The sequence below is a fragment of the Macrobrachium rosenbergii genome, chromosome 35 (genome assembly GCF_040412425.1).
Source record: "Macrobrachium rosenbergii isolate ZJJX-2024 chromosome 35, ASM4041242v1, whole genome shotgun sequence".
NCBI lineage: Eukaryota > Metazoa > Arthropoda > Malacostraca > Decapoda > Palaemonidae > Macrobrachium > Macrobrachium rosenbergii.
Genome location: NC_089775.1, coordinates 2,883,049 through 2,898,915, shown reverse-complemented (window position 1 = coordinate 2,898,915; position 15,867 = coordinate 2,883,049). Strand labels below are relative to the sequence as shown.

General features: G+C 41.3%; 2 protein-coding genes across 6 annotated transcripts; one reads left to right on the top strand and one right to left on the bottom strand.

Annotated features, from left to right (window-relative positions):
• On the top strand, nucleotides 1-9,310 carry LOC136856338 (organic cation transporter protein-like). 4 transcript variants are annotated; one of them, XM_067134096.1, is made up of 11 exons: nucleotides 1-275; nucleotides 2,408-2,813; nucleotides 2,982-3,170; nucleotides 4,958-5,061; nucleotides 5,864-6,018; nucleotides 6,183-6,351; nucleotides 6,650-6,970; nucleotides 7,171-7,382; nucleotides 7,533-7,714; nucleotides 8,025-8,188; nucleotides 8,866-9,310. In XM_067134096.1, exons 2-11 carry the CDS (start codon nucleotides 2,547-2,549, stop codon nucleotides 8,930-8,932), a joined length of 1,830 nt encoding a protein of 609 aa, XP_066990197.1. In that variant the 5' UTR covers nucleotides 1-275; nucleotides 2,408-2,546; the 3' UTR covers nucleotides 8,933-9,310. The 4 variants fall into 4 exon arrangements, with proteins under 4 accessions (XP_066990197.1, XP_066990196.1, XP_066990195.1 ...); XM_067134095.1 differs by having other exon boundaries at nucleotides 1-324; nucleotides 2,411-2,813; XM_067134094.1 differs by having other exon boundaries at nucleotides 1-324.
• A 183-nt stretch (nucleotides 9,311-9,493) lies between these two features.
• Nucleotides 9,494-14,388, bottom strand: LOC136856339 (2-aminoethylphosphonate--pyruvate transaminase-like). 2 transcript variants are annotated; one of them, XM_067134099.1, is made up of 10 exons: nucleotides 14,311-14,388; nucleotides 13,887-13,999; nucleotides 13,473-13,612; nucleotides 12,966-13,064; nucleotides 12,632-12,748; nucleotides 12,060-12,183; nucleotides 11,747-11,911; nucleotides 10,857-11,016; nucleotides 10,564-10,724; nucleotides 9,494-10,025 (listed from the first exon to the last, which is right to left on the bottom strand). In XM_067134099.1, exons 2-10 carry the CDS (start codon nucleotides 13,900-13,902, stop codon nucleotides 9,874-9,876), a joined length of 1,134 nt encoding a protein of 377 aa, XP_066990200.1. In that variant the 5' UTR covers nucleotides 13,903-13,999; nucleotides 14,311-14,388; the 3' UTR covers nucleotides 9,494-9,873. The 2 variants fall into 2 exon arrangements, with proteins under 2 accessions (XP_066990200.1, XP_066990199.1); XM_067134098.1 differs by having other exon boundaries at nucleotides 14,298-14,374.
• Between the last annotated feature and the right edge of the window lie 1,479 nt (nucleotides 14,389-15,867).

Genomic DNA, 15,867 nt, shown 5'->3' with positions numbered 1-15,867 from the left:
ATTTCTGGCGAAAAATTCAACGATAAACGGAAGAAGTGGCGAATGGTGAATTTTAAAAGTAAAATCACTCGACAGAAGAAGCATTTATTATCGAATGGCGACTTCTGGCAGCTATCCTACATCCACCACAGCTGCTGTGTCTTTGCTGTTATTGCTGCACGTCGCCGTATACGACATAGTCGCTCTAAGAGCGTGGTCGCTTAAGTCGCTCTGAAGCCAAGCCATCTAGCCTACAGTACAGAGGGACTGGAGATTCAGGCGTCTTTCCAGAAGCAGTAAGGGCTGGCCAATCAGGACCTATTTTGGGACGATTTTGGGCAAAAGGTATGACCTTTGGCCCTGTTCTGGGGTGGGGGATTGATTAAGGGAGGACTGGGGATGTTTAATAATCAAAATTTATTAATATTTATAAGTTTATTCACTCTATAAGTGTGATTATTCAGAACAAATTTCTATAGAACCACGGACAAGATTCCCAACCGGTATACTTGAAGTAGACATATATATTACCATTCCAGTCGAACTGGAATCTGGAATCGTGATGTGAATCTGGAACGAATAGTTAATGAAGATATTAAGTGATTCTAAAGTGCATTCAATGTGCTTATTGAAAGGTTCTAATTGAAAATACTCGATCTATAGGAAGGGTGAATACTGGAACTTTCCAAAGGAATTCTGGAAAGAAAAAGTGAAACTAAATGACTGGAAAGTCTGATAAGTGGAGGAAAGTTCGATTGTAAGTGTGTCTAAACATTAAGGGAACAATTACCGTGTGTTATGATTGTAGAAAATATAAATTAACATTCGTTGAAGATTGTAGAAAGAACAATCAATGAGAAATTACGATCAGGAATTGTGAAACGGCAGTTTCATCAGGCATAAGTACAGTTGACTGAACGGATTAGGAATGGGAATCTATGGGAATTGTTGAACTGCTATGTAGGCCTACTGCTTATGAATCCATTGATTGAACTGTTGAACTGTTTTATATGTAGATGGGGTCATATGAGAATAAATTTGGGGGAAAAAAGGGGTCAGGGATGTTATAGGTCATTTGTACAAGGTGGAATAGGCCTAGATTTAAATAGAGAAGTATAAGTAGGCCTATTTAGGGTCTACTTTAAGCCCTAATATAATTAATTACGGTTCATACGTGGTATTTTGTAAACAGTTTTGCTACTTACATTTATTATGTAAGTCTATTATGTGAATATATTACATTTAATACCTTAGATTAAAGGGAAAAGACTCTCTCTCTCTCTCTCTCTCTCTCTCTCTCTCTCTCTCTCTCTCTCTCTCTCTCTCTCTCTCTCTCTCTCTGAGAGCTGTTAGAGTAGCATGATTTGCTCTCAGGCTGATAAACCTGATAAAAGCGATAAATAGCCAAATAGCCAAACAGTCAATGAATGAGAACTTTCCTCATATCAGGAGATATATATGTATAATGTATATGTGTATGTATATATGTATACCCTCATCATCTCAGCCTGCTTCCTAAACAAGGGGGTGACCCTAGAAATATTAAAATAAAGGTCACCTTCCTCATACGTGACCTAGGTCACCAAACCGCTCCTTCGGGCTAAAGATAATTTTAAAAGTACTATATCGGTCCAGAGGTCAATTTCAGATGCCCTCGAGATGATTTTCTGAGGTCGTTGAGGGTCAGAGAGAGAGAGAGAGAGAGAGAGAGAGAGAGACTTCATGACCTCAATGGCGGAGATAAATAAGGAGAATATTGAAATATATTCTCTCGAAAAGAGGTGTTATCTAGACCCACAATCTCTTCGCCCTCGAATGGTCTAATTCTGGAGCGTCTCAACAAGTGGTTATGTAGATAATTCGCTGCCATTGTTACCAAGAAGAAGAAGAAGGAGGAGGAGGAGGAGGAGGAGGAGGTGTAGGAGGAGGAGGAGGAGGAGGAGGAGTTTAAGCTCGGTCGCATTCTCTAGACCGGCGCCTCTGTTATTGAACTTAACAACTTGGCGGTACAAAATGTAATTACACCAATTGTGACCACTTGTTTCTCTCTCTCTCTCTCTCTCTCTCTCTCTCTCTCTCTCTCTCTCTCTCTCTCTCTCTCTCTCTCTCAGAATAAGGTAATATGATGTCATCATAAGAGCGATATTCTTTTAGAGTTGACATGACGCTTGTGCCACTCATAAGACTTCTCTCTCTCTCTCTCTCTCTCTCTCTCTCTCTCTCTCTCTCTCTCTCTCTCTCTCTCTCTCTCTCTCTCTCTCTGCTGGATAAACAGCTGATTGGTATATAACAACGACGTAATATAGACTGGAGGACGCTACACCAATCTTATCTCAAGTGTACAGTGTACCGTGCACCGTGTACAGTGCATAATATACAGCAGAGAGAGAGAGAGAGAGAGAGAGAGTCAGTTTCCCCCATAATTCAGCAGAGAACTAAGCAGTTTCGAGGCCGATTCAAGCAGGGGAAGGCTATATCTCCCTGCTGCCTGCTGTAGAGGACCTCTACGACCTGCTGGAGAGGACAGAGAACGGCTTCGGACGACTCCCTAGCCAGACCTAACAAAAATGCACTTCGAAGACCTCCTGGAGGAGATCGGCTCCTTCGGCCGCTACCAGAAGCTGATGTCATTCGTCTTGATCCCCTTCACGACGGGAATAGTCGCCCTGACCTTCTACACCCAGATATTCGTCCTGACGGCGCCCCTCCACACCTGCAGGCTGCGCCCTCCGCAGGACGGCGGCGACGGCGGCAGACAGGAGGTTCTTCCTCTCCCCCCCCTTCAGGAGGACTTCCTGACGAAGGTGTCGGGGCTCCTGAATGCTACGGACGTCGTGAGTAAATTATTGGAGTTTATATTAAATTGTTATATGAAAAAATGATGATAATTGGACATAATTCTTTTCATAAACAGTAAGATGAACTCTCTCTCTCTCTCTCTCTCTCTCTCTCTCTCTCTCTCTCTCTCTCTCTCTCTCTCTCTCTCTCTCTCTCTCCTGCAGGAATCAGAAGCCCTCCAGCCATACTCCTGCCACCAGCATGACCTCAGGTCACCCCTGACCTGGCAAGGACGCGACGAAGACTGGGTCAGAAACCTGACATCTCTTGACCAGGTGCCGCCCCCTACGGAGGCTTGCATTAACGGATGGGACTTCGACAATGGGCGTATGTTCCCCACCTACACCTCCGAGGTACGTTGTGTCCTGGGTGGGGTACTAAAGGGGTGAAATGAGTCTTTGAAATGAGTCTGGGATCTCAAAATTGAGAGGAGTTCCTCTGGGCCAGAATCCCTCTCTATCTCTAAAATTGTCTAGATTTTTGTTAAGGATCCATTTTTGACAAATGTGACCTTTAGTTCAATATTTATGGAAAATTCATCTTGTTTTCTGTATTTATGCTTCTCTCACCTTCTCCTCACATGACCGGGCCATCTCATAGTATGAGATATAGGAGTTATCAATCTTTTTCACACTTTTTTGTATCTCATGAAATATTTCAGGCAGATCTGTGAATGTAAAAGTCAATACTAAGTATATATTTATATCTTGATTTGCTTTATTTCTTGATAAAACTGATATATGTTAAAGAAAATATGATATATTTTGGTGTAACTTAATATGACAAACTGCTTAAGGCATAGATAGACCTATATACAAATTCTGGGCGCAGTTTTTAAGTCTGATATTTGTAAGAACAAAGCAATGAACTGCGTAAAGAAATTAAGATAAATAAGAAAGTAAGATTGTAAGGTGTGAATCATACTTAGTACTATCTAAAAGATAGTACTGAGTAATATATTAAGAGAGTACCTTATAAGATTTATGAAACTAGTACTATGTAAGATATATTAAGATAGTACCAAGTAAAATGTACCACATAACATAAATAAAGACAGTACCACATAAGATCCATCAAGATACTAACATCAAGTAAGTTATATCAAGAAACATGGGCTTTAAGGCAACCGGGAGTCGAGTCTCCAACTGTAACCCGATACTAATCTGGTCACAGTGACTTGTATAGTGTATTTTCTCCTATTTTTTTTATTTATTGCACGTTATTCTTTTGTTCTTTCCATTCCCCTTGTTCTATTCCTGTTTTTAAGAAGGGGAAGTATACATAAACAAACACATATACATATATACATACATATATCCATGCACAAACGTCAGTGTTTCCACACAAACAGGTGTTAAACCCACAAACATTAGTTCGTTTATTCAGTTATATAATTCCCCTTTGGTATATAAGTTATTTCCAGGGTATTTTTATATATCAAAATATATTTATGGATTAATATTTATGTAGAAATATGTATATATTTACATATACTAAAAATCCACAACATTTATTGAGATATTAATATGAAAAACTCAAGTTAAAAGGAGAAAGTTTCAAATATTTGGCAAAAATTCTCAACAGAGAGAGAGAGAGAGAGAGAGAGAGAGAGAGAGAGAGAGAGAGAGAGAGAGAGAGAGAGAAAGCTTTGACCTTCACAACCTCGAGACAAACATCTCAGGGATGTTATAATAACAAGTTATTGAGTAATGCTGTGATAACAAAGGCTTTATTGTTATCCAAAGATGTTATCATAGGAGAGAGACAGTTTAGACAGAGATTAACAGACGCTTCGAGTGTTTGAGGTGCGATGTGTCCCAATTTGTACACAATGGGTCTTCTCTCTCTCTCTCTCTCTCTCTCTCTCTCTCTCTCTCTCTCTCTCTCTCTCTCTCTCTCTCTCTCTAATGGAGGCAGTGTCAACAGACTTACATAAACCCAAAAGGGTCCCAAAGGAAAATCAACCTCAGAGAGAGAGAAATTTACAAGAAAATGTGATAAATAAAGTGAACAAATGATAAAAAAGAATTAAGGCAGCCGTAATTAGTGACTGTTAGACCTAGGCCTACACACTCTCATTGACTTAATTGCAATTATATGTCTTTTAATTTTTCTGTGTTGATTTTTCTTCTCTCAACAGCAAGACTACGTCTGTGAGGATGCCTGGCGCCCTTACCTCGTGGCCACGCTCTTTTGGGTTGGAAACACCATAGGGTCTTGGGTCTTTGGCTTCGTCTCTGACACGTAGGTAGTACCACAGTGGTACCACAGCGGTACCACAGCAGTACCTTGAGTTTAAGTTCTCTGTAGATCAGAATCTACAGGAAAGATGGAGCTAGTGTTGTCTCAAGTACAGTTCATTTCTACACTTGGTTGTACCATACCCTTGAGCAAGTGGTCACACTTAGACTAGAATCTACAGAGATAAATCTTCTATTTTCTTGTATTCCTCCCCCAGTCGTCCATATCTCTGACAGTACAGAGACAGGACAATACATAATATGTTATATGTTCCTTTTCATAACACCATTTCAAACCATTTTCCTGAATAGTCTTGGGAACTGGAGGTTTACATTTTAGAATGGTCTGGGTAGACCTACTTCAGCTAGTTTTTCAAATAATATTATCTCTTTTACAGGGGATTGTATAGACTTTTTTTTTTGTCAGTTAATATCACCTACATAATTCTCCTCACTACAGAAATTATATACATCATTATTTTGCTGTTTATATCAGCAAAATTGGCGTTTGCATTAGGGGTAGACCTAGTATCAATAACTGGAATATCTTCAGAGGAATTATTTCCTTCTCAACAATTTTATTCAAAGCCTGTGTAGGCCTATTTACCAATCAGTTCTTTGCCTTCCAAACTTCTTCTTTCCATTTTCCTTTTGACAAGAAGGACAAAACAGTGCTCCCCTTCTACTACCCACAATGCACTATAGAATCTATGTAAAAGTTACATAGAATTTTTCTGTGCACTATTTTCATCCACAACCCTTCAGGCAGGACTGAATGTGCGACTAAACTCTTTCTCCTTCTGCAGGTATGGAAGACGCCCCACGCTGCTCTTATGCCACCTGATATATGGCGTGGCCGGAGTGGCCTCTGTGTTCGTCAGCGACTTCTACGGGTTTCTGTTCCTGAGGACGATGGTGGGATTCTCCCATCACACGGTCACTCACCTGCCTTTCGTTCTGGGTAAGATGGATCCTTGGAGCCTTTGGTTTGTGCTGTAATAATGATGATAACTCCTCATATTTGTGATTTTATTAGACATGAAGCAAGAATAAGCTTAGAAATTCATTATACATGAATGTTTATGTATGTATGCATGGTTCTGAGTGTCCAATCAATCATTGAAGTGGTGGAGTACTGCGGACTCAAGAGTAGGACAGTACCCCTGCTGACTGTGATGGCCACCTATACCCTAGCTTCTATTCTGACTCCTCTGCTCGCATGGCTACTCTGGGACTGGAGACACCTGGCCCTCATCACATCAGTCCCTGCTCTTCTGTTCGTTCTGCTCTACAGGTGAGTGCTCATTTCTCATTTTGGTTGAAATCGTTCAAGCAGTTTTTTGGTTGTCAGCGATGAAGCCATGGTGGTTTGTCACTTCGATGCCTAGATACCCTTCTTTGAGGGATGTCACTAATTTGTCACTTGTTGGAGAAGCCTCAGAATTGATTTAGCAAGTCTAAAATAGAGGTAAATCATAATTTCCCCAAGAAAAAACAAAGTTTGGTGTCAACGGCTTCTGGGTTTAGCCTCCGCTGAGAAAGTAAGACAGCATTTACACAGCAGGTAACGGTAGTGACTCTTCTTCTTCCAGATGGATCCCAGAGTCTTCGTCATGGCTCATCACGAGAGGCAAAAGCGACGCTGCCCGGAAGCAGCTGGAAAGAGTTGCCAAGGTCAACGGCCGAGAAGTCCCTTACCAGATGTTGGGTCAGCTCCTCGCGGACACAGGCGACAGCCAGAACCAGCCGTCCACCAGCCAGGTTACCAAAGGCGAGAGTGACAGCAAGGACGTCCCACTTCAGGATGTACGGACGACCAAGGAAGCTGCCCAGAGTCCAACGAGAAGCTCCATCATTCACGTCTTCCGATACCCTTATCTGAGGAGGAACGTCCTGATGGTGCTCCTTGTATGGTAAGCTGAATTTGCAATAATATTGACACTGTTCTGTAGTGAAGTCCAGTGACAACAGTCTTCATCATGACCTTGCATGTGTCATGTCAAGAAGCAGGTCCTTCCATGGATACAAAGTTCATGCAGGAGATATTTGTGATGATAACTCATACCTCTCTTGAGGATGTATGTTTGGGTTGAACTTTTTCCATCTTTGACAGGATGTTGTCTTGCATGTGCTACTATGGCCACTGCCAGAACACAGCCAACTTGGGAAGCAACTTGTTCCTGAGTTACCTCCTGGGAGCTGTGGTCGAGATACCCTCCTGGTCCGCGCCGTGGCTGATCAGCCGGTTTGGGAGGAAGAAGCCGCTGATCGTCGCCTTCCTCATCGCTGGCATAGCCAGCCTTCTTTACTCAGTTCTTCCTCAAGGTGAGTCGTCTTGTTCCTCTGGACATCAGCCAGTGAGGAGACTTTTACCTTGTGTCGCTGTCTATTTGTTGCCGGGTTATCTATAAACAACTCTGGTAATATCCGGTTACGTAACCCCACACCTATACAATGACCTCTTGCTTCCGACAGATGTGACCTGGGTGGTGCTGGCTACAGCCCTGCTGGGTAGGGCAAGCATCACAGCTGCCTATTACATCACACTCCAGTACGGCCCTGAAGTGTTCCCCACCGTGGTGCGCGGTCAGGGCGTTGCCCTGTCGGAAACTCTGGGTGGCGTGGCTATTTTCCTGTCTCCAGCAATTGTGTTCCTAGTGAGTTTTCCTCTCTCATTCTCTCTCTCTCTCTCTCCACCACTGGAAGGAAAATGTGTAGCATTGTTTAAAGTACTAGATTATTATGCCGAGGTTGTTATGGGAAAATAGAAGAAATGGGGTTGTCATAGCCTTGATCACAAGCAAAAATAAATCACATGAGAACTCAGATAAACAAAGCGTCCTGTACAGATACTTCTTTGCGTGTTGTCAGGCTAGCCAGCATAGCTGTTCTAAGGGGGGCATTCCTCTCAGTCTGTTTGATAACTTACACATTGCCTCATCGTACCTTCTTTCTTCCTTTTCAAAGGGCGAAACCCACCGAACAGCGCCATTGCTGGTGTTCGGAGGCTTGTCGGTCATAGCAGGAATGGCAACTCTCCTACTACCAGAGACTGGAGGAGTTGTACTGCCCCAAACACTGATCCAGGCTGAGCTGTTCTCCAAAACCACACAGTTTGCAATTCCATGTTGGTGAGTAAAAGGATTATCGGTATTGTATATCACCTTTCTTTACATTCAGATCACCTAGCACAGTTACCTATTTTCCTGTAAAACTAAATGTTTATAAACCGTATTTCCCAGAACCGTTTTCTTTCACTTCCATTCATATCAGTTCCTTATAAGTAAGAGAAATGGAAAGTAATGCTTATCACCTTTCTTGGCATCTGAATCACCTAGCACAACCATCCTCCCTCCTTGTCAAAAGTTAACCAGGTACAGGTTGACTCTAGATATATTTTCCTTCACTATCATTCTTGTAAATGCTAGTAAGAAAAGTAATTAGAATTATTTGCTGCCAGCATTTCCATTCAAATCACCCAGCACTACCATACTCTTTAGTTATCTAACCTTACAGCAAAGTACAGACTGAGACTTATCGAGAAATTTTGATTCTAACTCTCACTGTTCCAGTGAGTGTCACATACTTTTGCATACTGTCACCCAGCACAACCACCCTCTCCAACTTCCTAAACATAGCAAAACTCATTACTGCATCAAGATATCAACCAAGTATTTGTTATTTACAATCTTGTGACAACTTTGTGTCTCTATTGACATAAATCATGATGAAACACTTCATTTATCTCTCTCTCTCTCTCTCTCTCTCTCTCTCTCTCTCTCTCTAATTAAAAACTTTTCCCTTTCAGCACGAGCTCAACACCGCAATCCCACACAACCATCAAGACGGATGAGAAGGAGGGAGAAATTGCCTGATGATGGAATACTACGTAGGACGCCAGTTTCCAACAGTTCGCCATCCACGACAATCAGAAGGCACTGTCACCATTTTTTACCTCTATATACTCGATATTTGGTATTTTTGTGAATGTGCTGTCATGTCCCCATATCTGAAAGATATTTGTAAGTAAAATGACTATGAATGGCATTTTTTACCTCTATTTTGAAGGAATTTTGTACTGGTTAGTCATAGTAGGGGTAAATCCTGTATTATACAGGTTAATATCCTGTATTTTACAGAAAATATCATGTATTTTGCAGTAAATATCCTGTATTTTAAAGAAAATATCATGTATCGTATTTTGCAGTAAATATCCTGTATTTTAAAGAAAATATCATGTATTTTGCAGTAAATCGTCTGTATTCTGCTATAAATATCCTATATTTCAAAAGGAAATTTTGCAGAAAGTAAATGACTAGGCCCAAGAGACAATGGATAGAACTCTCAGTACCTCTAAAATCAACCCCAGAGAGGGAATGCCCTATTGTACAAAATCACAATCAGTGGCATCACTAATGTTAAATCAAATGACCATCTCGATTGCATTCACTTTATTTGTTTTTCCACTTTCTGGTAAGTTGAGTATGCATTAGAATGCTGATGTTTCAGGTATTACAGTGCCTGTGTCAAGTATGGAATTGGGATGCAGTAAAAGAACAGGGTCTTGCTCTGTACAGTGGAGGTTTCTGAGTTGTCGGTTCTTGCTCTCAGTTGGTTTCTCAGTCTCTGAAAGTCTCGCGTTGTCTGACAAGCGGTCTCCATTGTTCACTTCCCTTCTTCCTAGAAACTGACATCTTACAAACATCCCAATGGCTTTCCTCTGTCATCCTTATTATCTGCTCTGCTGAGGCACCAGTGTCCTAGGGCTCTGGAAGGCTGGCATCCTCAAGGACTCTGCTCACCAGCTATAAAGGCCTCAAGCATCCAAGGGTACCGGGAGCCCCATGTCCTCCAGGACTTGCCGTACGCACTTGAGGAGATGCTCCATGTCCTCTGGGAACAGGTATCCTATATTGCCTATTCTGAAGCAGTCGGCCTTGGTCACCTTGCCTGGGTATATGACTTGATCTGTTCAGGGAAACAAGCAAGAATAGAATGTATGGCAAATGAATGGCTAGTCATAAAATAAGTATTTGTAATTTTTACACCTAAATACAGGATTGTTCTGGAGAAAAACTCAACAGCATTCACTGGTAAATTCATTCTTCAAATGGTTGATCTAGAAAGAGACTAATGTACGGACAATTTTCAGAACATTATCTTCTTCATATCATGTTGAACTGTCACTGCAAACAGTGTGCCATTCACCTCAACCACGTCAATGCATTCTGTACCATCTTGCAACCTGTATCCATACTTCACTCCCAACATGGAGAAGTGGCTTAACAATCCCTTCCTATATCCTAATGTTGTATCAGAGGTACACTTTTAGTCCTCCAAAACTGTCAGTGAGATCCTGTTACCATTTCAAACAACTAAATCAAAAAGCTTTCACCACTCTGTAACTTCTCCTCACCATCACCACCTAACCCAGCTTCATCTGCAAGCATCAGCCACTCCATACTCCATGCAAGATCCCTGTTTCATCCCCCATCCTTTCACTCACCCAACTCGGAAAGTTTTGAGTAAAAAGTCGTGAAGCAGAACTTAGGATGTTTCGGGAAGAAGTAGGATGTGATGATGTATCCTTCGTGGGAGTCGTCCAGCAACTCCCGGAAGCCCAGATCCTTCATTCCCTCCTTCAGAATCCTACGATTAGTTTGGTACCTGAAGGAAGAAGGCTTGTGACTGAGAACCTGGTATTGTCTGGATACATTTGCAAACTTTGACACCAAGGAACTAAACGATGACTGAATTGGTGTTAACTGGAAACACTCTTAGCCAAAACCTTTTCCATACCTTCCAGCTCGTCCTTCCAGACCTCCGCTCTTCTGGTACTCTTCCAGAGCTCGCTGGAATGCCAGCATGGCGTGGGTCGGGGGTGTGAACCTGAACTGACCTGTTGCTTCAAGATTCAGATATTGGTCCACCAGATCCAGGCTGTAGACTCTACAGTTTCCTGCATGACACAAAGACAGGTGTTAGTGTGATCACTGTGGTACATTTCTAGACCAGCCCAGGAATTGGTCTTGTATGAAAGGTAGCTATTATGATCAAGAATTTAAAAGCCAAGGAAGGAGAGATCAAAATAATTATGCCAATTCTGGTATCAGTCAATGAAAAGGTAAGCAAATTCCAATATGCAAACTCAGTTGAAATTATCAAATCACATCTCACATACTTAGAACTAAGCAAAGTTTGACCTTGTTTGTGTGTGCGTGTGTGTGTGTTGACAGGATATTGCAAGCACTTCTGGGCAGAATTTGATGGAATATGGCACATATATTCATTTGCTGACTGTCAAAAAATATTTATTTTTGGGAGAAATCAGCTCTGAGTTGATGTAATGATGCCATTGAAAAAAATCTCCCCTATATAGATTTTTTGGCAGTTTGAATGATTCTAAGCCCATACACATTTATAGCACCTTTTATGTAGATTAATAATTTTCCATATATGAATAAATCATACATCCATTCATATGAAGTCATGAAGAATTCATACATTCATCCTTATGAATTTATGAGCTGACTGTCGAAAGGGTCTAGTGGGGGTAAAATCTCATAAATTTTCTCAAATTTGAAGACAGAAGGGACCCATCCCAAACTAACACACTAAACACAGAGAGAGAGAGAGAGAGAGAGAGAGAGAGAGAGAGAGAGAGAGAGAGAGAGAGAGAGAGAGTTAACCTTTACAAGAGAGGAGATGCTGTGTCCTGCAGATAGCATAGGCAAATCCCGGAACGCCCTCAAGACACTTATTGGCAGAAGAAACCAGATAGTCAATATGACTGGCGCTCATGTCTATGGGAACCGCGCCAAAACTGCTCATTGCATCAACAACGTAGGCAGCATCTGGAAAATATATATATAAAGTTATATCTTCAAATATGTAGTTACACGATGCTACAGACCTTGCTCATTTTTCTTACACAGACCAATGTTCTTTTCAGCTATTCTATACTAAAAACCAAGATATTTTAGAGACAATACTGGTACACACTTGGCTGGAACTTCCTGACGAGTTGTCCAATCTCCCTGATTGGGTTCACTACTCCTGAAGACGTCTCGCTGTGGACGACGCAGACTGTGGTGTATCTGACGCTGCCCATCACAAGAGACTCCACCTGCAGGAGAATCACACTGTCAGGTGGTCATGGAACCTACGTGCCAGTGAATGATGGTGGTATAGACTAGAGAACCCTTGTTGGTAAAATTTTAAAGTCTATCAGTCAAGATTTGGTCTGAACAAGATGATCAGGTATAGGATTCTTTCGTACAACCTCCATCAGGTGATGTTACAGAGATGTTGTTTAAGGTAATACCTACAGCATAAGGCCCTCTGTGTCTCAATGAACAATTACATCGACCTTTTGGAAAGGCTGAACACCTGTGTAGCCACTGAAAAGCAATCAGTTTGCTCTGCAAATACCAGGTACCTGTGAGTGATTCCTGCAGTGTAATCTTTCCTGAGGTAAACATACTTCGCATTTTAGCTTACTTCCAAAGAAAATACACAAAGACAACTTGTATCTTGAAGGAGTACATTGATAACAGAGAAGGGTAATGAATTACAGCAGAGAGATCTAGCCTCTTGTCCTCTGGAAATCCCTGGAAGTTGGCCTCTATTCCAGCCCAAGAGCAGATGTTGTTCATCCTACGTCCATAGGCACCATTCGATAAGATCAGTACCTGAGGAAACATAAAAATTGTGAGTTAAACATCCCTTTTGCCAGCTTGACCTAACCTAATCTAACCTAACACATTTCTCCACATGACCATACCATTTCAGAAGAATCTCATCCATCTTTTCAGCTTTGATGTAATCTTTTGATTTTAACTCTACTGTTTCTTTCTAAGCTATGATATGGGACAAATGAATATGATTTTTTTGGGATTCTTGGCTTACCTTAGCTCCCTGGCGAGGGGACGTTGTGTTGATAACAGCTTCTACTGAGTAGGTTCCAGAGCCCTGCAGAGGAACTGTTGTGAACTCCTCAGGGCTTACCTGTAAGGGAAGAGGAATTTCACGCCAAGATTTAGACCTATTCACTGAATCTGTCAGGTAACTTAGGCTACCATTTATTGTTAAAGGAAAGTCCTTTTCTTTTCATATGACAACATAAGTAATAGGTTTTCTGACTTTTGGGGTAATGAGGATCAAAGGTTTGTTTGTTTCCTTGACGGTAAGTTGTCAGTTCTGGGCTGATATCACCCCGAAACTAATCAACTCTAGAAGGCGTTCTAATGAATTAATGAGTAAAATTTCACCAAATTCCAGTTGTTTCATCATCAAATGAAGCAACGGAGATATTTGAACACATCAGCCAAAAGAAAGGTTAAAACTCAGAGAGTTTGAGTATTGAAAACAGATGCCTGTTTTGTCTGTACAGCAGAAAGAACAGACATCTCTGACCTGAGCCACTTCAAGGAGAGTCTTCCTGATGTACTTGACGCAATTCACAAAGTTCACATCCCTGGACCCCACATCATACAGCATAGCCTCCTTTACAGAGCGAGAACAACACAGGGGACCTGGAGTGAAGAGCTTCTTCTCTGGAAAACGCAAAAAAGGAATTTGGAACAGAAAAGTAAAAAAGTAAACAAAATCTGATTAATTATCAGGATCTAAAAGATATCCTTCTTAACCTCTGTTATATCTTGAAATTGGAGGAGGTTAGGTCTCTAATTTTCTGTCTGTTCAATGTTTGCTTGTTAGCAGGTTTACAAAAAAAGTGGTGTGTGGATTTTGGCAGGATTTTGACCCAAGGTGGCTAGCAAGGAAAGGATCAAAGTTTGGGAGAGGTGTCTATCAGGATGACACACCTACCTTTATGGATGGGCATCGTGAAATCCTGAGGTAACTTCTGGAGTTCTGGAGTTCTGGAGACTAGTTTTGATGGGGGGCAGATTCACCATCCAAAGTAGCCAGTCGATCTTAAACTGGGAACCAGAAGTGAACAGATAAAGCAATTAGATAAAATTAGATAAAAAGTCAGTCAGGGACCTCAATAGAAGTTAGGTTAAATGCCTATGTTTGATAGCACAAGCTACCAGCTTTTTAACCCTACCAGAGATTGGCATAGACCTGTATGTACACCTTTCAGAGAAAAAGTAGCTCAAACCACTAAGATTCAATGTTGGGAAAACGAATCACCTAAAATAACAGCCTTGACGAATCAGAATCTAAACGAGAATCACAAAAATTAAACCAAATTTGATGAGAAATCAAGATAAATACCTTTTTATCCTACCTGACAGACGACCTGCCTTGCAGAGCAGAAGATGGCACCTGAGGGCACCTGCTGTCAGTGTCCCTGGGATGAAGATACTCTGAAGATACACTATCTTAAGTGTCTTGTATCTTATCCAGAGGGACAGGTTAATGTTATCTTTTATCTGTTTGTTTTTTAGTGATAAATTATGGGAATTTGATGTCTTAGCAACATTCTCTCTCTCTCTCTCTCTCTCTCTCTCTCTGTAGGAATTTCTTGAAAGAATGGATGATAAGCTTTCTCTCTCTCTCTCTCTCTCTCTCTCTCTCTCTCTCATGGCCTTGCACCCTGGCAGACTCCTGTGCCAGCAATCTCTACACTCCAGTCTCCAAGACTGACTTCTCAACTTCAACGACAACGTGCATTAGAGACCATCAACAGACTGTCCTCGTCCCTCAGTATAGCTCACCATTACTACACAGACGGTTCCCTGCAGCAGGATGGCAGCGCTGGATGTGCTGTTTTTCCCCCACCTTAGAACCACCACAAGAGGGCTGGACAGGTCTTTGGACTTCTAGATGCAGTTACTTTGATCACACAAACAAGAAACAACGGATTGATCATCTAGATCAGCACTCCAAGCCCTCTCATCACATAAACCAGCTTACCAAGGCCTGGTTACACAAATACTTAGAAAACTAGACACAGCCAATGGAGCTCACTTAGTACACTTCCTGTGGATTCCCTCCCACGTGGGGCTTCTGGCTAACAGCACTGTTGACTGTCTTGGTGAAGGCTGCCTGCCAACTGGATCCTCCAGATGCCGATCTCCATCTCTCCTCTCTACCAGGCTCTCTCTCGTCTGCAGAGAGGGCCACCAGTGTATCAATACAACACTGACCACTTCCTTCCTCACCAACACAAGTATCGCCGCAATGGACTCATGGTTCGTCGAAATAACTCTGGCAGGTCTGGGCAAGATGGGGCTCTCTCTTCCTGTAGGTTCTGACGCCCAACGCCAACACCCTAGAACACTATTGCCTGGAATGTCCACTTGTTACCAATTTATTACCACAAATATTCACAGTAGTTGATGTATGTAAGCAATTGTTAACAGACTATAATTTGCTTGATGAAATTCTAATGCGCCATCCTCACTTTGGTGGTCACTGAACAGGTATTTTTTCATCAAATAGACTGTGTGTGATATTAACTTCACATGAATTCTAATATATAGATGTAATTACTAATATTGTCACCATGTACTTAAATGTCTGAAATAAATTGATTAAAACAAAAATCTCTCTCTCTCTCTCTCTCTCTCTCTCTCTCTCTCTCTCTCTCTCTCTCTCTCTCTCTCTCTCTCTCTCTCGATAGAAAATCTGATTTTAAAACGTTTTCTATGACGAAAGAAAACATCCTTCACATAATCCGTTTAAACCAAATTTCACATCGAATTTAACCATTTATCATACATTAATATCCATATGATTTAAATCTGTCTCTTAATATACAATATAAATTAATATAATAAATAAAATTAATGTAATTCATTCTTTTAAATTTTAGTATATGAGTTTAAAAAGCTATTTTTAA